The sequence below is a fragment of the Artemia sp. Qi Xiang Cuo genome, chromosome 8, assembly GCF_049724085.1.
Source record: "Artemia sp. Qi Xiang Cuo chromosome 8, ASM4972408v1, whole genome shotgun sequence".
In the NCBI taxonomy this organism is placed as follows: Eukaryota; Metazoa; Arthropoda; class Branchiopoda; order Anostraca; family Artemiidae; genus Artemia; species Artemia sp. Qi Xiang Cuo.
The window spans coordinates 32,232,532-32,260,395 of record NC_142801.1 but is presented as its reverse complement, the minus strand read 5'-3'; the positions used below and the strand labels follow the sequence as shown (position 1 = coordinate 32,260,395).

The 27,864-nt window shown below is 36.6% G+C and overlaps 1 protein-coding gene across 1 annotated transcript in view; it reads right to left on the bottom strand.

Annotated features, from left to right (window-relative positions):
- The window catches only part of LOC148949329 (retinoblastoma-binding protein 5 homolog), a 327,298-nt gene that overhangs the window by 279,794 nt on the left and 19,640 nt on the right, over positions 1–27,864 (bottom strand). The window contains exon 6 of the mRNA XM_089092675.1: positions 1,451–1,632. Within this exon, the coding sequence (XP_088948801.1) occupies positions 1,451–1,632 (182 nt within the window). The remainder of the gene's footprint in view (positions 1–1,450; positions 1,633–27,864) is intronic.

Genomic DNA, 27,864 nt, shown 5'->3' with positions numbered 1-27,864 from the left:
TAATCGCAGTTTGTTGTCCCTATTGCAGTTTATTCAGCCCCTATTGCAAACCAAAAGCTTAAATCTCTTCCCTATTACTCTCTAAGAACAGGGAAGGGCCATAGTATTCTTAAATATATTTTCTTACACTCCAACAAAACATAAAGCAGTTTAAAAGCTGTTAATCAAAGTTGTTGTAAGTCTTACAATGTGTATTGATATTTATTCATACTTACAGTATAATGCTGAGTGGCCTAAAAGCCACGTACCAGAAGAAATGCAGTTTGAGTTTCAATTTTGCGAAACTGTTTATTTATTTGCATTATTTTAGACATGAAACTTTCATTTTAAATATTATTATTAGAAATTTTTCCACGTGTTATTTAGATGTGAAAAAAAAGTAGTATTATATTTTTTTTTGTATTAATTTGCTAAATTTATGTGAATTATCAAAATTCACATAAATTTAACAATTTATAAGTTTAAATAGCAAGTATTCAGACTTGTGTTTCCGTCAAGGTATATGAAAAATTTAACTATTGGGCTTAATTTAGAAATTGTTCAGGTATGTCTTGGAGGGACTCATTTACACATTGAACTGTAAAATTAATTTATCTTTGTCTATCTAGGAAATACTTTTGAGAATTGTGCCATTTCAACGATTTACTCACGTGCAAAATCTCTTCAAGCTGTTTGCTTGAATTTGTCTTAATTTTCTACACTAGCGAGGGAGGATAATTTTATATACTAAATTGCATCGTTATAATTTATCAGAGTAATAATATTTGGCCACCTTAGAAAGTTCACAAGCTTTACAAATCAGGCCCATAGATTTTTGTTTTAACGATGGCTCGCCAAAAGCCACCTATTGAGTTTTATCTTGAAAACGTGAGAATAATTCAATTTGCTTCGATCTGTTTTATTTGCACCAAAGTTTCACGCATACATCTTTTTAAGGATTTGAACCACTAAAGGTTTTGAAGATACGAACATCTCTAATTAAATCTAAACCTACGCACAGAGCAGGTCGGGGGTGGGGGGGGCTCTGGGACTGTACAGGGTATGAATGAGTACTGTGCCCATACGCGTAGAAAATTGTAGTGTGAAAATTTACTTTTTACTATGTCTTCAAAAATAAAACGAAAAAAAAGGAAAAAGAAGACAAAAAGACATATATTATTATACAAGCATGCACTTGATTACAAGAAGGTCTTATAACAAATTGAATCCAGGGAGGGGGATCATGTCACTGGGGGAGGGGGGTAACAATGCATGTGTTCTTTTTAGAAATTTTTGACCAGTGCATAGCGAAAAAGCCTGTTTTGGCAATAAATAGTTCACAAAACCCGAGGGGAAGGGGGACGCAGCCTCAGAGTCACCTCCTCCTATGTGAGGTCGTGTCGACAAAACCAAATCCTATTTTTATATCAATAATCCGATTGAGCGAAATATAATAGCGATAAAGACTCACTTTCCCCTTCGTGAAAATTCAATGGTTTTGATTGCAGTGACGCTAGTAGTTCCTTGAGTGACCTTAAAGGAAGCCTTGATTTCTAACGTTTTAGAGTAAAGTACCAGAACCTTTCCTCTGCCATTGCCAGTATATATGTGGTCACCTTTTCTATCAAATGATGCAACTATATTAAGATCATTCTAAAAAAAAAGAAAAAACAATCAATTTGGAAAATTCCCCTTAAGTATAACAATAGTGGTTCATAAGGTAACTTCTGATAGAGCTGGTCAATCAAGACATGGTGTCAAACGCAATTGTGTTTAATAAGTAAGGTTGCAACAAAAACTTGGTTTTTAACATAGCCCAAATATATAAGTGTGAGCATTTGTTTTAAAAACTGCAAAAAAAAAACTTTTTACCGAAATAATTCTCTTTTCTGCAAAAAAATGATTTCATTTCCAAAAATGTCCACTTCTGCAACAACAAAAAAGAATTTTAATAGACAAACTTTTTGGCAATTAAAAGAAATTCTTTGTAACATAATCCAAGAAGTTTTAATACATTTATGATCATTCGTTGAAGTAATTCTTAATCTAAAACACATCATTAGTCTGCTTTAACTATTTATTACTGGTTTTCACTTTAAGTTTGTTTTATTAGCTCTCTTTTGTTTAATTGAGCTAAATCCCGCAAATGAGACCAAGAAGAAAAATTATTACTAGTTACTTTCACTGGTTGCGTACACATTGATGTCACACATTGTTAGTGTAACATGTTTGTAATTAAAATAAATTTGCCTTTTAAAAAATTTGCCTTTTTTCAGCTCTTCCTTTGTGGTAGAAGTAATTTACTCAGCGCTATGTTTGTAATTAAAATAAAAGTTAAAAACCCTGAGGGTTTTTAAAATTAAAAACCCTGAGGGTTGTGGGGGTGTATCCTCCTCAAAAACATAATGTCCATCTGAAAATCAACTATGCTGAACAAAATGGCTATCTCAATATTTTGATTAGATGTGTGTGGGGAAACAGTGGTCGTGGAAGTGTGTTAGTTGCTTTCCAATCAGTTTTGACTATTAAAAAGGGCACTAGCCATTCCAATCAAATGAGCCCTTTTCGAAGTTTCTACAACAATTCCTTCAATATGAAGTGCCCTGGTATGGAAGAAAAAAAAATTCATTGTGCCAACATTGTTCTTTACTTAATCAGCGCAATTGCACTGCCTATGACAGCAATTTCTGGTCATTTTGAGTTTGAATTTTAACAGGTAATCCAGCAAATGAGACCAAGAAGAAAAATCATTACTAGTTACTTTCACTTGTTTCGTACACATTGATGTCATGCATTGTTAGGGTAACATCAAAGAAAAGTATTAAAAAGTCAACTTTTCCTTTTTTCAGCTCTTGCTTTGTGGTAGAAATAATTTACTCAGCGCTATGTTTGTAATTAAAATAAAAGTTAAAAACCCTGAGGGTTTTTAAAATTAAAAACCCTGAGGGTTGTTGGGGTGTATCCTCCTCAAAAACATAATTTCCATCTGAAAATCAACTATGCTGAACAAAATGGCTATCTCAAAATTTTGATTAGATGTGTTTGGGGAAACAGTGGGCGTGGAAGGGTGTTAGTTGCTTTCCAATCAGTTTTGACTATTAAAAAGGGCACTAGCCATTCCAATCAAATGAGCCCTTTTCGAAGTTTCTACAACAATTCATTCAATATGAAGTGCCCTGGTATGGAAGAAAAAAAAAATTCATTGTGCCAACATTGTTCTTTACTTAAGCAGCGCAATTGCACTGCCTATGACAGCAATTTCTGGTCATTTTGAGTTTGAATTTTAACAGGTAATCCAGCAAATGAGACCAAGAAGAAAAATTATTACTAGTTACTTTTACTGGTTATGTACACATTGATGTTATGCATTGTTAGTGTAACATCAAATAAAAGTATTAAAAAGTCAACTTTGCCTTTTTTCATCTCTTCCTTTGTGGTAGAAGTAATTTACTCCGCTCTATGTTTTTAATTAAAATAAAAGTTAATATTTGTCCTGCGTCTGTGCATGTAAAACAGGCACAAATACGATAACTTATTTTACAGATGAGGTAAAATAACAGGTGAAACTATTGTAAAACTATTTTGGAGGCGTTTGTAAAACTATTAAATAACAGGTGAAAAAAGGATTAAGAGAAAATATGAAACATACTTTTAAATCATGAATTATTTCCTCGACCCTCTAATACGCAAACCCCTGTTGTAGAACCTGAACTCCTTTAAAGACCTAATCATGACCAGGGGCGCACCAACATACGGGACGAAATGTGTCTCCTCCCCCCCCCACTCACAAAATTTCTCAAGTGTTTAATATCCACGGTGCAAGGACGTTATATTTTATTTTCTAAACAACTTCTATGCATGACATTCCTCACAAAAATTTCCCTTCTAAGTACCTTCAGTTCTTCACAATCATGCATAAAATGTTCTAAATTTTCAGACTCCCCGCACCGCGGACAAGTGAAGGGACCACTCCGTACCTTGCCCCTCCCGCCCTACTTTCTTCCCCCCTACACGGGCTTACATTTCCCCGTACTGATAAAAACCATTTTGAATTATCATTTTTGATATCTAATTTTATCTATATTTATTATCCCCAGGCTTCTTTAATTTTTCTATATATTACAAGGGATGGTGACTTGACCTTGTCTTCTTGCCAAACCTGAATCTCTTGATCTTGTGGCATGTTTTCCACAGCTTTTGCAATCAGTCATATTTCCACCCCAGGCCCAATGCAATCATTTCACCAGCCTGATAGCCCACAGTTGTCTAGTATACTCTTAATTTGCACAAGCTAGGAATCTTTTCTTTTATCCAATAACATTTCACTGAAAGAATTTTTTGCTAACCGATAATCTGGCATACCAATAATTTTTTACCGATAGCCTACCATGCGTACTAACTGTTTATTTCTTAAGCTAAATAGGCCCAGGTCACCCTTTATAACCATGCTATTAGACTTTTTATCTATTCCTATTAATCTTTCAAAATAATGAAGCTAAATCTTTTTGTATATTTGAATCCATTTCCATTAATTTACATAAGGACAGAATGGTGCTTATATCTCTCTGAGATATAATGAGAGATATAAGTCCCTTTTGAGTCTCTTTTAATATATATGTCTCTTTATATATATGTCTCTTTGTATAGTCTATATATGTCTCTTTATATAGTCTCTTTATATATATGAGTCTCTTTTCGTCCCGTATGTTGGTCCGCCCCTGGTCATGATTAGGTCTTTAAAGGAGTTCAGGTTCTACAACAGGGGTTTGCGTATTAGAGGGTTGAGGAAATAATTCACGATTTAAAATTATGTTTCATATTTTATCTTAATCCTTTTTTCACCTGTTATTTTATAGTTTTACAAACGCCTCCTCCTACCTCATCTGTAAAATAAGTTATCGTATTTGTGCCTGTTTTATATGCACAAACGCAGGACAGAGGTTAACTTTTATTTTAATTACAAACATAGCGCTGAGTAAATTACTTCTACCACAAATCAAGAGCTGAAAAAAGGAAAAGTTTACTTTTTAATACTTTTCTTTGATGTTACACTAACAATGCATAACATCAATGTGTACGCAACCAGTAAAAGTAACTAGTAATAATTTTTCTTCTTGGTCTCATTTGCTGGATTACCTGTTAAAATTCAAACTCAAAATGACCAGAAATTGCTGTCATAGGCAGTGCAATTGCGCTGCTTAAGTAAAGAACAATGTTGGCACAATGAATTTTTTTTTCTTCCATACCAGGGCACTTCATATTGAAGGAATTGTTGTAGAAACTTCGAAAAGGGCTCATTTGATTGGAATGGCTAGTGCCCTTTTTAATAGTCAAAACTGATTGGAAAGCAACTAACACCCTTCCACGCCCACTGTTTCCCCAAACACATCTACTCAAAATTGTGAGATAGCCATTTTGTTCAGCATAGTTGATTTTCACATGGAAATTATGTTTTTGAGGAGGATACACCCCAACAACCCTCAGGGCAAGGGTTTTAAGTTATGCCCTAGGGGCATATAAGAACAATGTTGGCACAATATATTTTTTATTTTTTCCCATTAGATTAGGGCACTTTGTATTAAAGAAGTTTTCATAGAAACTTCAAAAAGGTCTCATTCAATTGGACATTAGAGTGGCTTGTGCCCTTTTTAACAGTTGAAAGGCATTGGAAGGCAACTAACGCCCCTTTCATGCCCACAATTTACCCAAACATCTCCCGACGAAGAGTGTAGATGGCCATTTTGTTAAGGGGAAGTGATTTCCAAATAGAAATTTTGTTTCTGAGGAGGACATTCCCCCACAGTCCTCAGGGCAAGGGTTGTAAGTTATACCCTGGGGGCATATAAGGTTTTTTATAGAAAGTGCACGGGTTGTAAGTTATGCCCTGGGGGCATATAAAGTTTTTATAGAAAGCATTGTTGTAGAAACTTGAAAAAGGGCTCATTCAATTGGAAAGTGAAATGGCTAGTGCCCTTTTTAATAGTCGAAAGTGATTGGAAGGCAACTAACACCCCTTCCATGCCCACAATTTCCCCAAACACATCCAATCAAAATTTTGAGATAGCCATTTTATTCCACGCAGTTGAAAGTTCTGGAAATTATACCCTTGAGCAGGACACTCCCCCCTGCTCCCCCTACTAATGATAATTGAACCATCCCTTTTCAAGTTTTCTTAAAATTCTTATTTCTTTGATGGTCGTGAAAACCCATGTTGTATTGAAACCAGAATTTCCTAGTACGACCATCAAAAACATAAGAATTTCAAAAAAATTGAAAAAGGATGGTTCAATTACAATTCTATTTTGCTATTTTAGACCTATGTAAACTTCTTTCTTTCAGGGCGTGGTTTAAATTTTGCAAATTTAACTTTTTGTTATGTTAAGATTCATTACGCATGTTCAAGTTCAAGTTGAATCGAAACAATCTTTCAAAAATTTCTAGTTCTAAAAATAACGTAGTTTAATAATAAGTTGTTTTGTTTTCCTAAGTTCAAAAATAATGGACTTGTTCTTTTGCCACTCGTAGGCTATATGTAAATAATTTCTTAGACCACACTGTCTTTACATTTTTAATCAAACAGAAACGACTGATTTGACTTATGGCTCTTGCAAGGACGGCGTAGAAGCAATGAGACTATATGCCTCTAGGTTGACTTATCGCTTATCAGGCTCACGACTTTTTCCACTGGGATGTGGGCTTCAGCAAGGAGTTCGTTGGCTTTGTCTTTCCAGCTAGTAGGGTGCGTCCTCTTGGACGTTTCTATCCGTGCAGGGTGGGGTCAAAGTCAAACACAACCCTTGTTGGTGCGTCATGTGGCAGACGAAGGAGATGGCCGCACCAACAAACGGTGTGGTGGGTAAGCTGCGTCGAGAAGTGAGCTTGATAAGGCCGCAACAAAGGAGTTTGGTTGGTAACAGAGTCAGTCCAGTGAATTCCTTCGATTCTTCTAAAATGTTTTGTCTGAGTAACATCGACGGTGGGGAGGACAGATTTTGTGGCTAGCCAAGTTTCTGCTCCATACAGTAGCACGGGGCTGACTGAAGTGTTGTAGATAAGCATTTTAGTATGCTGGCTTATATTTGGTTTTCGCCAAATCCTATTCAGCCTCCCCACAGCTAATGAAGTTTTGGCTATTCGGGATGTAAGCTCTTTTGTGATCGAACCATCCCTCGACAGTGTGGATCCCAGTTAAGTGAAGTCTTCAACCAAATCTGTTGAGCTGCTCCCCTGATGTTGACTTCCTTTACAATAGATAGTGACAAGGGGGGCTCGATGGACATAAATTTGGTTTTCAGCTAGTTGATCCAGAGACCAACTTTCGAGGCTCCTTCTGAAAGCACGTTGAAAACATAGGTGACTTTTTCGATGGTGTCCAGAACTAAGGCTATATCATCAGCGAAGTCAGCATCAGTAAGTACACGTTTTCCAAACTGGAGACTGAATTGAAAGCGATTTGTCGTGCGAGTCATGATGTAGTCTGTCACACTTTACGAGCTCGGGAGAGGCGACGCTACCTTGCCGGACGTCTATCTTCACTGAGAATATAGGGCTGTGTCTTTCATTAACTTGCATGCACATACCCGTACCATCATATAGCTTTTCTAAAATTTATAAATATGTATGGGGTAGGCCTGAGTTTCCTAGTATCAGCCAGGGCGAAGGGTGATCCAGAGAATCCAAATCTGCTTTGAAGTCCACAAGTGCAATGAACGCATTACACAGTGAAGATGTGCTCCGTTGTCGACCTGCCGGGCATGAACCTGACTTGCTGAGCTCTTCTGTTTCTACTCTGAAGGGCAGAGCATCTGTCCAATAGCGTCATGGCAAAAAGTAAGCTAAGAGCAGAGAGAAGCGCAATCCCGCAATAATTAGAGCAGATTTGCCGACTGCCCTTTTGTTCCAAGAATGGTGAAATGATGCCAGCACGCCAACTTTTCTGTATGCATTTCGCACTCCACATAACTGAGAAGATGAGCTGGAGCCCCAGTTTCATTGCTGCACCTCCGTACTTGAGAAGTTCTGCAGAAATACCACAAAAGCCAGGGGTTGATACTTTTTAAGACGTTTTACAGTATTTCGGATTTCAAAGACTTCAAACGGTTGTGATACGAGGTCAGAAGTTTACCTCGGGTCTGGTTAAGGCTGCTTGAATCAGGTCCGAGTCGGAATGTGTGACTGCCTCAGCGTTCAAAAGCTTTGAATAGTGTCTGCTCCAGGAAGAAAGTTTACCTGCATCATCATCTTACGTGCTGCTATATCCAGACAAAACACGACTCACCAACTTGCGGAGATGTTTGTATAGTTAGCAAGTGTATCCCCTCCTAGCAGCATCTTCAAGATCGCTGACTTTTCTATCAACAAAGGTATTTCTATCTCTGTTTAGTAGTTTACTGTGCATGCTGTTGAGACACCTTTACACTACCATGGTCTTTTCTAGGTGGGCCTTCCGACGCAGTTCGATCATGGAAAGGGTATCATGGGATATACTGGGTTTTTTCTTGTGCTTGGCCTCGACCAATGGTACTGCCAGCAGAGTCGAGTAAACTCTCTTTGAAGGAATTCCAGACAACTTTGGAGTCATGCCGGCTTTGGAGGCAGCTTAACAGGTTTGAGATATCAAGACCATACTTCTGGTACACCTCAGTTGTTGTCAGGCTACTCAAATAAAACTAGGGAGGCCGTTTATATTTTCTCTGCACTCTCAAGTGTACCCCAATTGTTTCTCTGCGCAGCAGACCTATACGTCCAGCAATTAGTTGTTGAAGAGCACCAGTGTCCAGAAATCATAATATAATCCATCATCTTCTTTGTCTGGCCGTCGTTGCTATACCAAGTGTGTTTGTGAATTTCTCATCTCTGAATGAGTGTATTTGATATGACCAGATTATACATGCTGCAGAGCTGAAGGACTCTCTCCGTTGTCATTCAGTGGGCCCGCAGTCATGGGGCCAAGAATATTTCCTCACGCCCTCTCTGTCATTAAGCGTCACGTTAAGGTCTCTCAGAAGAGCGATAATATCGTGGGATGACATTCTAGACAGGGCCATAGAGAGCTCTACGTAAAACTGGCCCTTTACCTCTGCAGGACTCAGATTAATGGGAGCAGAGCATACAATAAATGTCCACTTGTCATCCTTGTGCTGGAGCTGATTCATTAATATTCCGTCAAGAGAAGCCATTTCTTTGCTTTGGCGCTCAGCATAAGACCTATGCAGTTTGTCTTCGTTTTTGGGTCACCAGACCAGATCCAGTGATATCCCTCACAGATATCCTTGGACTGTTCCGACGAGGTGGGTTTCAATGAGTCCATTGAAGCCTTTTAGCTCAAGAGCTAACATTCGTTTCACTTTGGGAAAGTTAAGTGTAAGTACGTTCCAGGTGGCAACGCGTAGTTCACCTTTGTCAAGAAGGTTCATTCGTTGCTCTGAAATCTGTTCAGTGTTATGCAGAGGTCGTGAAACGTAAATCCAAGGGCCATCCGAGGCTGGATCATCATTTTTGTTGTGTGAAGATTTCAGGTGGAAGGCTGCAGTCCCAACCGACCCAAGGACTGGGATCTGATTAGAGAAAGCACTGACCTAGGTATTGAGAATCCCTGGTGTGGGCTCCCACCCACCTCATAAGCTTGAGGCTACCCAAAAAACCGGAAATTACTTAACCAAAAGTTACCCAGAACCATGGCACTCCAAAAGGGTCGTGGGAGCCTTTTGCAGTGGCCGTGATCCATAACCTGGATCCTACGACCTGTCGCAGTTGTCCTTCTATGGAGGGTCCTCCAACGATGATGTTCTGCTTCATCCTTCAATTTAACCTATTCCTTGGGGAAGGTTTGAAACTCACGGGACGGATCCACGCGTCGCCAGGCCCTGCTGAGTGTACATCCGTGGGGCCTTCATCCTCCTCCGTCTGTATTTACAGCCACCAGGTGAGGGTGCCCCAGCTTCTATTTTGGACCCCCCAGGGACTAGGTCTACCGTTGGTCCGCGCCGCCTATTAAATGAAGGTACACTAAATATATGTAGGGCGTTCCCCCATCCGCCACCCGGGGACACGCTGAGTGGCTTATGGAGGCCCCTACTGAAGGCAAGAAGAAATTCAAATTAAATATAAATGACAATATAAGTACGGGTCAAGCTTTTATTTAAAATAGTGAACTAATAAGAAAGTTTACTATCTTAAATTGAGAGTCTTACACGTTTTTGCATGTTTATTTCATCGCAATTATAAATATAAATATACAATGAACATTGGTGCTGTCTGGAGCAATTTCGGGATTATTGTCGGGTATTTAGTAATGATGATGGTGGTAGTGTTTGCCACTTAGTTTTAGACATGATAATGTCAGCGGGCCACTTTCAGGCATATAAGCAGGATCTTCTTTAGGGGGAGGGGCCAATAGTCAAAAAGAAAATTACTTGATAATTAGAATGTGAATTGCCAAAAACTCAGGGAAAATTGGGGTTTGGGGGGGGGGGGGTCGGCCAAAAATTGGTCTAGGATGTGAAAACCGGTTTTTATTTCCACATTGCAAAATTCCACAATTTTGTCAAAATGTTTTATGAGTTATCTTAGCGTGGGGAGCAACCCTACGCCTCCGTGCCAAATACTTCCTCTATTATTTCAATTAATTAAAAAAACATTTTCCACAAAATAAGTTTTTTAAAGAAAAGTAAAGAACTCCATTAAATAAAAAATGGTCAAAAATAAAATCAAATAATCTACCAAGCGTGAAACTACCACAAATCAGCATCGATAAATAAATGAAACCCAAAACGAACAGAAATTACAATAAATAACCGAGTCAAACTCAAAATGAGCAGAAATTAACATAAGTTGGGCGCAAAACCTTCCCAAGGCCAGAACAAAATTTGCACTTTACTGAAAAAATTTAAATGTTTTTACTTTTATAACTTTAATAAATCAAATAATATTAACATTTTGATTACTAAATATGTCAGTCTAATAAGTATATTAGACTGACAATGCACATTCATTTGTATTTTTTCAGTAAAGTGCAAATTTTTTTCTGGCCTTGGGAAGGCATTGGGGTTTTGCGCCCAACTTATGTTAATTTCTGCTCGTTTTGAGTTTGACTCGGTTATTTATTGTAATTCCTGTTCGTTTTGGGTTTCATTTATTTATATAAATTGGCAGATTATTATAACTTGGTAGATTATTTGATTTAATTTTTGCTCATTTTTTGTTTAATTGAGTTCTTTACTTTTCTTTGAAAAACTTATTTTGTGGGAAAAGTTTTTTTATTTAATTTCTGTTCGTTTTATTTTGACATAGTCTTTTCAGGGAAAAATAAAATAAGACTTTAAATCTTTTCGTTTTTTAAGACTTTATAGTTTGGCCTGCTATTTGTATGCTGGAGAAAAATTTCCAGCAGTTTTGAACAACATACACCCTTTTAAAAATCTGGACTCAAATAGTACTGTTTAATTTAGTTTCATTCCTCCTCTAGTTGATCTGAAATAGAAAACTTGATACCATTCGCAAAAAAATCTATTTACTTTCTTTGATAGCTTGGATGCACTTACGCTATTTTGATTTGGTTAAATTTTAAGAGAAGAAGTAGCCTCAAAAGTTTGAACAAAATACCCTCAGTCGTTCTGGGCATATTACTGAGATGCCATATTGGGAATTAAATAAAAAAAACAAGTTTTTTTAACTAAAAGTAAGGAGCCACATTAAAACTTATAACGAACAGAAATTATTCCGTATATGAAAGGGACTGTCCCCTCCTCAACGCCTCGCTCTTTTCGCTAAAGTTTTTTATTGTTTTAAAAAATAAAGTTGTGAGACAGAGTCAAACTTTAGCGTAAAGAGCGAGGCGTTGCGGAGGTGACCGTCTCTTTCATATACAGAATAATTTCTGTTCGTTTTAAGTTTTAATGTCGCTCCTTACTTTCAGTTTAAAAAACTTTTTTTTTTTTATTTAATTTTTTAACGTTTTAAAATAAATGCAGGTTTTGATCTTGGCTCACCGTACATGAATAATTAAAACAAAATTTTCATATTAATTTACTTTTATTTAGTTAAATGGCTTTCTCGAAACTTGTTTAATTTTATTTACGAACGTTTTTATTAGTAATAAATATACGTAACTTACGAATTAACTTACGTAACGAACTTCTATATTCATATATTTTTAATACATTTATTAGGGGGTTCGCCCCCTAGTCAATACCTTGCTTTTTAAGCGAAAGTTCAAATCTTGTTCCAATTCTTTAGAAATGACCGCTTAATCACAAAGACCGTTAATTAGAATAAATAGCTCTTATGAAAGTACTAAAAAATCTTTGGCTTAAAGAGCGAGGCATTGACTACGGGGTGAACCCAATTATATATGTAATATTTTCTGTTCGTTTAAAGTTTCGATGTTGCTGCTGTTGCAGTTGAAATAGTTGTTTTTTTATATTAAATTTGTGATCTTTTTTTAAATAATGCTGGGAAGTCCGGCGTCCCCTTCATAGCAATGTCCCTTCCCCCATGAAAACTTCCTTCATGGAAAGACTCCTCCCACATAACCCCTGACCCACCCCTCCCCCCCACTACCAGGAAAAATCTCCCCTGAAAACGTCTGTATACTTCCAAATAACCAATACTATATGTTAACATTGGGTAAAGTTCATAACTTTCAGCCCTCTCCCCGGGAAGTTTGGGGGATTGAGTCATCCTAAAAGACATACTTATAATATTTTCGAGCATGCTGAACAAAATGGCTATCTCAAAATTTTGATCAGGTGACTTTGGGAAAAAAATGAGCGTGGGAGGGGGCCTAGTTGCCCTCCATTTTTTTTGGTCACTTAAAAAGGGCACTAGAACTTTCAATTTCCATTCCAATGAGCCCTTTCACGATATTCTAGGACAACTGGTTCGATACGATCACCCCTGGGTAAAAAAAAAACAAACAAACAAACAAACAAACAAATAAACACGCACCCGTGATCTTTCTTCTGGCAAAAAATGCAAAATTCCACATTTTTGTAGATGGGAGCTTGAAACCTCTACAGTAGGGTTCTCTGATACGCAGAATATGATGGTGTGATTTTCATTAAGGTTCTATGACTTTTAGGGGTTCTTTCTCCCCTTTTTCGAAAATCCGCCAAATTTTCTCAGGCGCCTAACTTTTGATGGAAAGGATTAAACTTGATGAAATTTATATATTTGAAATCAGCATTAAATACGATTCTTTTGATGTATCTATTTGTATCAAAATACCGTTTTCTAGAGTTTCGGTTACCATTGAGCCGGGTCGCTCCTTACTTACAGTTCGTTACCACGAACTGTTTGATTAGCATTATCACAGTGCATTTTTATTTATTATTAAGGAAAGGTTAGTTTTTTACCTTAATGGGCAAAGGGGTGGGTGGGCTGGGGAGTGGAAGGGGGATTAGTTGCCCTCCAATCATTTTTGACTATTAAAAGGGCATCAGCCCTTTCTATTTTCAATCGAATGAGCCCTTTTCGAAGTTACCATGACAAACTCCCTCGATACAAAGTGCCCTGATCAGAGGCAGCGCGCTAGCGCTGCCTAAGTAAAGAACAATGTGGGCACAATGTGTTTTTTTTGTTTCACAATGAGTCGTCGCAGAAACTTTGAAAAGGGCTCATTCGATTGGAAATTGGAGTGGCTCGTGCCCTTTTTAATAGTCGAAAGTGATTGGAGGGCCACTAGTCCCCCCACCCCCCGCATTGCCCCAAACCCATCCAATCAAAAGTTTGAGATGGCCATGTTGTTTAGCGTAGTTGATTTTAAGATAGAAAATATGTTTTTGAGAGGGACACTCTCCCACAGCCCTCAAGGCAAGGGTTTTAAGTTATGCCCTGGGGGCATATAAGGTTTTATATAGAAGGCGTTGTCGTAGAAACTAAAAAACTGCCACAATCGATTGTAAATTCAAAGTTGTAGTACCCTTTTTAATAGTCGAAAGTGATTGGAGGGCACCTAGCCCCCCCCCCACGCCCATCAGTCCCCCAAACACATCCAATCAAAATTTTGAAATAGCCATTTTGTTCAGCATAGTTGATTTCCAAATAGAAAATATGTTTTTGAGGAGGATACTCCCCCACAGCCCTCGGGGCAAGGGTTTTAAGTTATGCCCTGGGGGCATATAAGGTTTTTATAGAAGGCGTTGTCGTAGAAACTTCAAAACAGGCTCATTCGATTGGACATTCAATGGGCTAGTGCCGTTTTTATTAGTCGAAAGTTATTGGAAGGCAACTAGCCCCCCCCCTGTAACGCCCATCCTTTCTCCAAACACCTCCCAGTCAAATTGTGAGATCGCCATTGTGGTCAGCGTTGTCGTTTTCCAGATAGAAAATATATTTTTGAGGAGGACACTCACTCACAACCCTCTGGGCAAGGGTTTTAAGTTATGGCCTGGGGGCATATAAGGTTTTTATAGAATGTGTTGTCGTAGAAACTTCAAAACAGGCTCATTCGATTGGAAATTCAAAGGGCTAGCGCCCTTTTTAATAGTCGAAAGTGATTGGAGGGCAACTAGCCCTTCCCCCTCCCAACATTCCCCCAAACACAACCAATAAAAATTTTGAGACCACCATTTTGTACAGAGTAGTTGATTTCCATATAAAAACAAAAATTTGAGGATGACACTCACCAAAACCCTCAGGGCAAGGATTATAAGTTATGCCCTGGGAGCATATAAGGTTTTTATTTAAATATTTGTCGTAGAAACTTGAAAAAAGGCTAATTCAATTTGAAATTCAAAGGGCTAGTACCCTTTTTAATAGTCTAAAGTGATTTGAGGGCAACTAACCCCCTATCACACCCACCTATTCCCCAAACACATCCAATCAAAATTTTTAGATAACCATTTTATTCAACGTAAGTTTTGGAAATTAGGTCTTTAAGGATGACAACCCCTACCCCCACAGCTCTCAGGGCAAGGGTTGTAAGTTATGCCCTGGGGGCATATAAAGTTTTTATTGAAAGCGTTGTCGTAGAAACTTCTAAAGGGCTCCTTCAGTTGAAAATTGAAAGGGCTAGTGCATTTTTTAATAGTTGAAAGTGATTGGATAGAAACAAAAGTTGCATTAGTGTATCAATGATATCCAATTGACGCTCTGATTATGATTAATGATTATATTTATTTTATTTGATACTCTAGTATGTTACTTTAATGCTTTAAAAAGATTGCTCTTTTTCAAGTCTTTACTTACCAGCGCCATAGCGGTGCCTATGATTCAGGAAAATAAATGATTACACGAATCATTCGCAAATTGCGTAATACTGTAATAATAAATTTTTTTTTAATGAAATTTAAAATCTTTATTTTAAACCAAATAGTTTTTTAATTGCTTCAGCTTAAAACTCCTACTCCTAATTGGATTAAAATTTATACAAATTCATATTTTTGAGTATTCTTGTAACTACAATTCGGCTTAAAAAATACTGCTAATATTTATACAAGTTAATATTTCTAAGAATTTATTTAACTACAATACCTGACAAAGGGTCATAAGAATTTTCAATACATTTTTGAGGTTAGGTAGACATTCTCTGCTACTATTAGCAAATCACTGCCGATCAAGCCCTTTGGGACCAACACAGCCAATGAACAACAGGGACTGCAACAAACAGGCACCCATCCCAAAAATATTGAAATGATATCATTAGAGGAGAACCCTCAATCAGCCAACCCGGCCGGATGGGAGTTAAGTAAGTAATAGTCTGGAGAAAAGCTATTTCAGTGGCAGATTCAGGGGGGAGGGTAAGGAGGCGTGCACCCCCCCGCCCCCCTAGCGGAGTCTATAGTAGTGTAATTTACTTAATTTACTCAAGTTTACGTTAATTAAAATTGTTTCTAACGCAAGTTTATCGGATCAACCTATTTTGCGCCCCCCTAAATTTTTTTCTATCGGATCAAAAAATTTTACCCCCCCCCCCTAAAATATTCTGGATCCGCCCCTGTGTTATTTAGCTGAAAATTAGAGAGAAGCGTGACAATATTCATCAGTAATTTCATGTGTGCATCGCAATAAATAGCAAACATAAATATACTTACATTTGAGTATGACATTTTGGCTTATTAATATATTTTAGCTTTCTGTGAACTAAAAGTTGACTGAAGAGATTTCGTTATATATCAATAATTCAAGTTTTATAACAGAATAAAATGAATTTTACATTAGTTGTGAAAGAATTCTCTTTCAAATATTTTTCTGATCTTTTTGTTGTTGACATAAAAACTCGGATCAAGGAAATAATTTAAAATTCTAGGCCAATTAAAATATCGATTTTAATTAATATACTTTAATTTTCAATTTATTTCATTTAAATTTTATTTATTTTTTTTTTTTTTTTTACCAGAATGAATAAAAAGCGAACATAAATTAGATAAATATGATAATAGATATGGCCATACTAGAGAAATTCAGAAATAAATATGTTAATTATGATTTTAAAACTTAATTTTGTTTTACTAATTAAAATTTCATGGCTTATTTAGATATCAGCTGATATTAGATAGCAGATATCACCATGTCCTAGGATGAAAGGATTAGAATGGCTTTTGAGTCTTCGATGGAAGATTAATGCAAAACAGAATGCAAACAGGGGTTAATGCTAAACCCTAAGCTTTCTAAAAGCCAGAATATAATTATTACTTTATTGATAAAAATTATTTAAATGCTTTCACCTTTAGAACTTTAAGCAATCGAAAATTAGTTAAGATTTTAAGCAATAAATATCGTCATATCTATAGAAAATGCATCTAATAGAAATTTTGAGACAGCCAGTCTATACAAAATAGTCTAAATATCATATAGCCTGGCTTGTGGGGTTGAAACAAACCCCACAGATAAGGGGCAAGGATTGTAAGTTATGCCAGGGGGTATTTAAGGTTTTTATGGAAGGTATAGTTTTTTAAGTTTAGAAGAGGCTTTGTCTTTCTCACTGAAAAAGACTATGTTAATATAAAACGAAAAAAAATTAATTTAAAAAACTTTTTCCCCAAATAAGTTTTTCAAAAAAAAGTAAAGAACTCCATTAAACCAAAAATGAACAAAAATAGAATCAAATTATGTAAAAAACATACAACTACCACAAATCAGTATCAATAAATAAATATAACCTGAAACAAACAGAAATTAAAATAAGTCAAACTCAAAACAAGCAGAAATTAATATGAGTAGGGCTATAAGCCCAATGCGTTCTAAAATCTAGAATATAATTTATATTTTAATTAAAAAAAATCCAAATGAATTTAATGACAAAAATGTGTATGGTCAGTTTAATGTACAAAATAGAATCAAATAATCTACCAAGCATACAACTACCACAAATCAATATCAAAAAATAAATGAAACCCAAAACAAACAGAAATTAAAATATGTCAAACTCAAAACGAGCAGAAATTAAGGGTTCTAAACCATATGCTTTATAAAAGCTATAATATAATTTTGTACTTTATTCAAATTTTTTTTTTAATGTTTTCACTTTTATAACATTAAGAAATCAAAAATTAATTAAGATTTTATGGAATAAATATAATCATATGTAAATTAAACTGACAATGTATATTTTTTCAGTAAATTCATTTGAATTTTTTTCAGTTCTTAACTGAAAACGTTTGACACTAAGAGTTCAAAATCCTATTCTATGGCCAAAAAAAAAAGGGTTATTTTTCTTTTTAATTCTTATATAGCAATTCTTTAAAAAAACATTGTTTTTAATGTTTTCACTTTTATAACTTTAAGAAATCAAAAAATAATTCAGATTTTAAGGAATAAATATCAGCATATGTATATTAAACTGAGAATACAGATTTTTTTCAGTAAATTCATTTGAATTTTTTTCATTAAAGAACAAATTATGTTCTGGCTTTTAGAAAGCATAGGGATTAGAACCCTATTCAGATTAAGCCTTGGTTACATCATGTCTTGATTAAGCCTAGGCCTTAGCCTTTGAATTAAAAAAAAAAAAAAATCGAAATTGAATTAAAAAAAAAATTTCAACTATCACTGGGAGAGGGGTAATTTTCCTCAGGGAGTATGCTTAATGGAGTTGGAGAATTTTCCAAGAGAAAACAACTAAACCTATAGATAATAGCCTATGCAGTTAAAGTATTTGTGAAGGATAGATTGTCTTTGGACTGATCAAATTATTAATGTCTAAGCTTTTATAGACGAAAAACGCGACGAATCTAATGAACTAGCTTTGCTTATTTTTTTGCACCGTTGTAATTTAGACTAAAATGTAGCATTGCCCTTTAAAATTTTGAATGAAAATTCTTTGAATGCGGAATAAAAACACAATTGAAAAATTAAAATAAAAAAGAAAAAACTTAATACCGTTTTTGACACAATTTCTTGACTAATAATAAATACATACATAGGCGGGAGTCTAGTAATAATTTAAGCTCGAATGATGACTAACTTACAATAACAATTTTTCTCATGTTAAAAATTACCTCATTAGCAGTCATGTTAAAATTACTGGGAATTACAAAGTTGAATTGGAGCTCTCAAGCAGGGAAGTAGCTACAAAACTTTATTGGGGGGGGGGCAAGATGGATCTCCATATGACAGTGGTGGATCCAAAGGGGGGAGAGGGGGCCACCCTCCCCCAAGCGTAGTCCAAATTAGTGTAATTTACTTAAATAACCCAAGTTTGCGTTAATTAAACTTGCTTTCAACGCAGGGTTATCGGATCAACCTCGTTTGCGCCCCTGCTAAATTGTTTTTATAGGCTCAACCTATTTTGACCCCCCCCCCTCCTAAAAATCCTGGATCCGCCCCTGCCATCCGAAAAGTTAAGAGCATGGTCTATAGAATCATTTTTCTCCAAATCATTGCCCGCCTGAAACAACACCACTGCTTTCAAGGTTATTTTTAGAAATATAATTAATTATGAATAAATTTTTTTTGCCATAGAATAGGATTTTGGACTCTTTATGTCAAACATTTTCAGTAAAGAACTGAAAAAAAATTAAAATGAATTTACTGACAAAAATATGCATTGTCAGTTTAATGTACATATGCTTATATTTATTCCATAACATCTCAATTAATTTTTGATTTCTTAAGGTTATAAAAGTGAAAACATTAAAAAAAAATATGAATTAAGTACAAAATTATATTCTAGCTTTTAGAAAGCATAGGGTTTAGAACCCTACCCAGGTTAATTTCTACTCGTTTTGAGTTTGACATATTTTAATTTCTGTTTGTGTTGTGTTTCATTTTTTATTGATATTGATTTGTGGTAGTTGTATGGTTGGTAGATTATTTGATTCTATTTTGTTCATTAAACTGAACATATACATTTTTTTCAATAAATTCATTTGAATTTTCTTCAGTAAAATACAAATTATATTCTAGCTTTTAGAACTCATGGGGTTTAGAGTCCTACTCATATTAATTTCTGCTTGTTTTGAGTTTGACTTATTTTAATTTCTGTTTGTTTCGGGTTATAGTTATTCATTGATACTGATTTGTGGTAGTTGTATGTTTGGTACATAATTTGATTCTATTTTTGTTCATTTTTGGTTTAATGGAGTTCTTTACTTTTTTTTGAAAAAATTACTTTGTGGAAAAAGTTTTTTTAATCAATGTAAACAAAAGCAACAAAAAAAATTAGTACATTATACACACATCGATCTTTACTATAAAAATGTCACGCCTTCCAATCACTTTCGACTATTAAAAAGGGCACTAGGCCTTTCGATTTCCAATCGAAGGCGCACTGTTGGAAACGAAAACGCTTTCTATAAAACCTTTATATGCCCCTAGGGCATACATTACAACCCTTACCCTCAGGTCTGTTAGGGTGGTTGTCATCCTCTAAGACCGATTTTTCAGAACTTTCAACTACGTTAAACAAAATTGATATCTCTAAATTTTGATTGGATGTGTTTGGGGAAATGGTGGGCGTGAGAGGGGCGGTAGTCGCTCTCATGTCACTTTCAATTATTAAAAATGGCCCTAGCCCTTTCAATTTCCAATCAAATGAGCACTTTTGAAGTTTATACGGCAAAACTTTCAATAAAAATCTTCTATGCCCCCAGGGAATAAATTACAACCCGTGCTCTGAGTGCGGGGGGAGTGTGTCATTCTCAAAGACCTAATTTCCAGAACTTTCTAGTACGTTAAATAAAATGGGTGCATAAAAATTTTGATTGGATGTTGTTGGAGGAGTGGTGGGCGTGAGAGGGGGGTTAGTTACCCTCCAATTACTTTTGACTTTTAAAAAGGGCACTATCATTATCAATTACGAATTGAATGAACCCCTTTTGATGTTTTAATACTACTCTATTTATAAAAACCTTATATGCCCCCAGGGCAGAGATTACAACCTTTGCCCTTGGGGCTCTGGGGGGCTCGTCATCCTTAAATACATAATTTCAACAACTTTCAACAACGTTGATTAAAATGGCTATCTCTAAAATTTGATTGATTGTTTTTGTGTACTGGTGGTCGTGAGAGGGGGGTTAATTACTCTCAAGTCACTTTCGACAATTAAAAAGGGCAATTTCAATTTCCAATCAAATGAGCCATTTTTGAAATTTCTATAACAACTTTCTATATAAACTTTATATACCCCTAGGGCATAACTTAAAATTCTTGCACTGAGGGCTCTGTGGGGGTTATCATCCTAAAAGACGTAATTTAAAGAACTTTCAACTACGTTAAACAAAATGGATATCTCAAAATTTTGATTAGTTGTGTTTGGGAAAATCGTAGGCGTGAGAAGGGCGTTAGTCACCCTTGTGTTGTCTTCCTTAGAGACCTAATTTCCATAACTTTGAACTACGTTGAATAAAATGGCTATCTAAAATATTGATTGGATGTGTTTGGAGAAAAGATGGGCGTGAGAGGGGGTTAGTTTCCCTCAAATCACATTTGACTATTAAAAAGGGCACTAGCCCTTTGAATTTCCGATCAAATGAGCCCTTTTTCAAGTTTCTACGACAAAGATTTCAATAAAAACCTTATATGCCCCCAGGGCATAACTTATACCCCATGCCCTGAAGACTGGAGGGGGGAGTGTCCTGCTCAATGGTATAATTTCCTGAACTTTGAACTACGTGAAACAAAATGGCTATCGCAAAATCTTTAGTGGATGTGTGTGGGAAAATGGTGAGCGAGGAAGGTGTCTTAGTTACTTTCCAATCATTTTCGACTATTAAAAAGGGCACTAGCCATTTCAATTTTCAATTGAAATGCCCTTTTGTGAAGTTTCTACGACAACGCGTTATATAAAACCTTATATGCCCCCTGGGCATAATTTACAACCCTTTCCATGAGGGCTGTGGGGGTTGTCATCCTCGAAGACCTCATTTCCAGAACTTAAAACTACATTGAATAAAATGGATATCTCACAGTTATTATCAGATGTGTTTGGGGAAAAGGTGGGCGTGAGAGGCGAGTTAGTTGCCCTCTAATCACTTTCGACTATTAAAAAGGGCACTAGCCCTTTGAATTTCCAATCGAATTCACCTTTTTTGAAGTTTCTACGACAACGCCTTCTATAAAAAACCTTATATGCCCCCAGGGCATAACGTACAACCCTTGCCCTAAGGCCTGTGGGGGACTGTCCTCAACAACATAATTTCTCTCTGGAAATCAACTACGCTGAACAAAATGGCTACCTCAAAATTTTGATTGGATGTGTTTCGGGACATGGTGGGAGTGGACGGGGTGTTAGTCGCCTTCCAACCACTTACGACTATTAAAAACGGCACAAGCTACTCCAACTTCCAATTGAATGAGCTTTTTTCGAACTTTCTTCGATTCGAAGTGCCCAACTTCTTTGATACGAAGTGCCCTGCTCTAAAGGAAAAAATTAATAAATAATACCTTGTGCCAACATCGTTCTTATATGCCCCATATGCATAACTTAAAACCCTTGCCCTGAGGGTTGTGGGGGAGTGTCCTCCTCATTACTTAGTCCCCGTTTCTTGTCTCGTTCTCGAGTGTCCCTTGTATTTACATAGGCAGCGCGCGCGCGCGGTCTATGATTTATGCAACAACCGTCTATCTAAAACGTATATGCCCCCTGGGCATAACTTACATCCCTTAAACTGAGGGCTCCGAGGGGGTTATCCTCCTAAAAGACCTAATTTCCAGAACGTTCAACTACATTGAACAAAATGGATATCTCAAAATTTTGATTGGATGTGTTTGGGAAAATGGTGGGCGTAAGAAGGGCGTTAGTCGCTATCCAATCACTTTGAACTATTAAAAAGGCACTAGCCCTTTCAATTTCCAGTTGAATGAGCCCCTTTAAAGTTTCTTCGTCAACGCTTTCAGGAAGAACTTTTTATGTTGTCTTCCTTAGAGACCTAATTTCCATAACTTTGAACTACGTTGAATAAAATGGCTATCTAAAATATTGATTGGATGTGTTTGGAGAAAAGATGGGCGTGAGAGGGGGTTAGTTTCCCTCAAATCACATTTGACTATTAAAAAGGGCACTAGCCCTTTGAATTTCCGATCAAATGAGCCCTTTTTCAATTTTCTAAGACAAAGATTTCAATAAAAACCTTATATGCCCCAGGGCATTACTTATAACCCGTGCCCTGAAGACGATAAGGGGGAGTGTCCTGCTCAAAGGTATAATTTCCTGAACTTTGAACTACGTGGAACAAAATGGCTATCTCAAAATGCTTTATTGGATGTGTTTGGGGACATGGTGAGCGTGGAAGGGGTCTTAGTTACTTTCCAATCATGTTCGACTAATAAAAAGGGCACGAGCCATTTCAATTTTCAATTGAAATGCCCTTTTGTGAAGTTTCTATGACCACGCGTTATATAAAACATGATAGGCCTCCTGGGCATAATTTACAACCCTGTCCATGAGGGCTGGGGGGGTTGTCATCCTCGAAGACCTCATTTCAAGAACTTAAAACTATGTGGAATAAAATGGATCTCTCAAAGTTTTGATCAGATGTGTTTGGGGCTCACAGCTATATAATAATCATTTGCTTAGAAGATACGAGAACGGAGAGCTAATTTCACAAACGTAATAAGTTCACCCGAGGGTCGGCCTCTATTGTTCAGCTGTCTAGCGGGTACACAATAAGTTTTCATATCCTCAAGCTCAAGTATGTTCACACCATGTTTAGTAAAAAAAAATGTTCCTGGAGACAAATCACACTAAACTCAGAACGGAGTCTTTTCAGAACTGGAAGTTTATTAATAAAAGAGCCGTTTATATTTAACAATAAAATAGTTAGTGTTGATGTAATTAGTTAGAGGGGTTAAAGTTTTTTGGGCACTTCACTCTATATCAAGTATGAACCTGCTTCTTTCCATCAACGCAAAAGGCTGCCTTCTGAAACGGGGTATCGGACGTAGATTTTGTGATCGGCGGAGCAGCATTTGGAACATAATGAACTGTTCTTACAATCTGCGGCTAGGTGACCGATTGCGTGGCAATTAAAGTAGCGCCGAGGTAAGAACACGAACTCTTCAGCTGGGAGGCGTTCATATCCGATTTTCACTGAAACTTTGAGAAAGGTATCGAGGTCATTTCGTGTCGGAAAGTAGACTTTAAATGTTTGAGACTTGTCATATTGTAGGGTTTCATTACACTTAGGGATTAGCTGTTTAAGAAACTGTTCGTCTAGATCCTCCGGCACTCGCTTGATCGCAGCTAAAAAAGCAGGTTCCTTGAGGGAGACGTTGAGCGACGGTTTTGCACGTTTAGCTGCATCCACTATCCGGCTCGCGGTTTTCTTGGAACAAACCACAAGTTTCCACTTGGTATTAGAGTGGCGTAACTCGGCTATATCGCTGTCTGGACATGTGCACAGTTTGTCGATAAATGCTTCGCGTTCGCTCGGGCATTTTAAGTTCGTTGTAGGGTCTTTTAGTATCATAGAGTAAAGCGGCCTCGGGGGTGCGGTTTGGGACGATTGAGATTTATCTGGCAGGGTGATTGTAGAGCGGCTAGTATTTAGCATAAATCCATTCAATTTTTTGGAGAGTTCGTTTACTTTGGACACCACTGTAGCATGAACTGCCTCACCGATGGCAGGTACTTCACACGGACTAAATATAACAAATTTCGGGATCGGGACATTTTGCTTTGCCGCAGAAACTAGCGACTTGCACATGTCAGTAATGTTGTCCTCATCTTTGGCATACGAAACCATCTGGCTTTGAATGTCCCAACTCGCTGTGAAAGGTCTTTATAGCTTGTATGATTGTACCATGTTCGAAATAGTTTACTGCACTTTTCACAATCTGATCGAATTTCATCCCTTCAGTGAGTGATCTGCTCAAAAAGTTCAGAACTAAGTTGAGTACCAGCTTTTCAGTCATCACTTTCACACAAAAACAGCCGATGTCCACTGAATCACACAATACTAGGAACAAGGGAAGCGTCGGGACCCGCTCACCAATTTCCCGCAATTTAAGGGTAACTAAATGCCGGCAGGTACAAACGACACTTGCGACAGGAACCCTCCCCTCTTTTTTTTATTGCCTAATATATGTTATCAGTATCTCTGCTATGCACAAATAGTACAATCCTCTAAGGTAATTTAATCGTTCTGTCTGAATCTCAGTACTTACTAAGTCACTAAATCCCAAGGGAATTAAAATTCAAGCAGCAAAGCTGTCAATAGCAAGTAAATAAAATAAGCCGATTATAAATCTCTGTAGGGAATCGCACAGGTTGATACTTACTTTATTGAAAGGTTAATATCCAGAAACAAGGTGTTACCACAACGAACTCTCAATCAAGACTGATAGCACAGACATGGAGAGGGGGTTTTATATCATATTTAAAGAACACTATTTTATGACTTAAAATTGGTGCTTGGAATGTTACGACTCTGAAAAATAGCGTCAAACTGACTGGACGGGTTTTTGTTATTTAGATATTCCTCAATTTTTGGAGAGATATTTAACAGTAGTAGACTAGAAATGTCTGGGAGGTTTATATTTAGTTCTTTATATAGACAAGACGGTTTTTATAGACAAGCTGTAGACATTATGATGAGTTGGAGAACTAGATGCATTCTAAAGATAAAAGAAGATAATCAACAGGTAAATGGTGGTAGAACTGCAAATAACTTATGCTCCCAATGAGTCAATCAATGGGGACAAGAAAGGGGCTGGGGATCAATATGTACGAGTTTCAAGAAGCAGTGTTAAAAGTTTCTAATAGAAATATACTTTCTGGGCTAGGTTACAGCCCGGGTAGGAACAAATAGGAGTAGGCTGAACTTTGCTTTAGAACCTTTTGAGGAAAGGTAGAGACAACTTAATTCTTACCATTAGCCAAGTGATTACCAATACGGTTTTCACATAAAGGCTGTTATACAACTTAACGTGAATTTCTCATAATGAAAATTTTACAGATTATATATTAATTAATCATGGATCGACTTTTTAACGAGAAAAAAATGTTTGTATTGTTTAAAACGAATGTTTTGAAACAAATACAAGAGTGTGACAGCTAGCAACCCTAAACAAGACGTCCCAGATTAGGTAAATATTTATAAAAGTGACTTAAAACCTTCGGGGAACCCCTGATTTTGATGCTTGCAGTTAAAAAAAAACACTGACTTTAGCTATAAACTTATTCAGTTGCTAAAGTATACCGAAAAAAATTACTGACCTTCAAATGGCAATGCAGGGGAAATTCGGACATTATGCGCTGGAATGAGTAAATACCCAGCAAAGAAGTATGGGAAGGGTAGATGTTGTACATGACGTACTAAAAAAGCCAAGGTTTAAGACGGGAGAGATTGCTTCAGTGGAGGAGAGAATATCTAAAGAAGTTGGATGCAGTATCCCTTCTAATTAAATTACTTCAAGATGATGAAAAGTTGTCCTGGGCTCAGAACCTTCCAATTCAGCTCCGTAAAAAAGAGACCCCTGACCAAAAAATTTAATATATCCGCGCTGTTACCTTAGTCACTGGTATTCCACCCCCCATTTTGACCCCCCCCCCCCCGATTAATTCTCCACTTTGTGATACCTGTGTGGACATGAGGCGTCAACATTATACCATTTAAACTCTTCAGAAAATATCGATGGCAGTCTGACATAATGCAAAGTAAACTGCAGTTTAACTACTAGCTCGGCAACATGGTCCTGATCAATGATAAAAAAAAAACAAGTTTTTTTAACTGAAAGTAAGGAACTACATTAAAACTTAAAACGAACAGAAATTATTCCGTATATGAAAGGGGCTGTCCCCTCCCCAACGCCTCGCTCTTTAAGCTAAAGTTTGACTCTGTCTCACAACTTTATTTTTTAAAACAATAAAAAACTTTAGAGTAAAGAGCGAGGCGTTGAGGAGGGGACAGACCCTTTCAAATACTGAATAATTTCTGTTCGTTTTAAGTTTTAATGTCGCTCCTTACTTTAAGTTTAAAAAACTTTTTTTTTTTATTTAATTTCTGATCGTTTTTTAGCTAATGCAGGGGATGTTTCCCCCCTCTTTAAAAAATCGAGTAAATTTTCTCAGGCTCGTAGCCTTTGATGAATAATATTAAACTTAATAAAATTTATATATTTAGAATCAGCATTATAAACACATTCTTTTGATACATTTATTGACATAGAAATTCCGCTTTTAAAAGTTTCAATCACTATTGAGCCGTATAGCTTGTTTTTTTTTGTTTTTTTATTGCGCATATATTATTACGCATATGATGGGGTTATCAATTATTTCAAGAACTCGCTCTTAACGATAAAAGTAAACCAAAAATTTAATTAACAAACACTAGAACCAACCAGACCTGTTAGCTAAAAAAGTCAGCTCTTTTGAAAGCACTAAAATAAAACTCTAACATAAAGAGTGCAGTCTTGACTTGGGGGAGAACACCCTTATATACGTAATAATTTCTGTTTGTTTTAAGTTCTAATATTCCTTCTTACATTTCAGTTGAAAAAACTTGTTTTTTTTTATTTAATTTCTGATCGTTTTTTAAATAATGCTTGGAAATCCGGCGCCCCCTTAATAGCAATTTTCCGTACCCCAAAGAAACATCCTCCACGGACATATTCTCAAGATTAACCCCCTCGTCTATCCCCCCCCCCTCCAGAAAAAATCCTTCCTGAAAATGGTTGTATACTTCCCAATAACCAATAAATAATGCTGGCAAGTCTTGCGCACCCTTCATGGCAATTTCCCTTCCCCCATGAAAACTTCCTTCATGAACATATCCACCAAAATAACCTCCGACCCACTCTTCCCACCCACTCCCAGAAAAAAAATAACCTGAAAACTTCTGTATACTTCCCAATAACCAATTCCATATGTTAACATTGGGTAAAGTTCATAACTTTTAGCCCTCCCTTTGGGAACTTCGGGGGATTAAGTCATCCTAAAAGACATATTTATCATATTTTAGACCATGTTGAACAAAATGGCTATCTCAAAATTTTGATCGGGTGACTTTGGGAAAACAATAAGCTTGGGAGGGGGCCTAGTTGCCCTCCATTTTTTTTGGTCACTTAAAAAGGGCACTAGAACTTGTAATTTCGGTTCCAATTAGCCCGTCCCCTTTTTTATTGGACTATGGGGGCAATATGACCATCTCTGGGAAAAAAAACAAAACAAAAAAAAAAAATAAACACGCATCTGTGATCTTTCTTCTGGAAAAAAAAATGTAAAATTCCAAGTTTTTGTAGATCCGAAAACGCTACCGTAGTGTTCGATGATACGCTGAATACGATGGTGTGATTTTGATTAAGGTTCTATAATTTTTAGGGGGTCTTTCCCCCTTTTTTTGAAAATCAGCCAAATTTTCTCAGGCGCGTAACTTTTGATGGGTAGCACTAAACTTGATGAAAGTTATATATTTGAAATTAAGCATTAAAATCTGATTCTTTTGATATATCTATTGGTATCAAAAACCCGTTTTCTAGAGTTTCGGTTACCATTGAGCCGGGTCG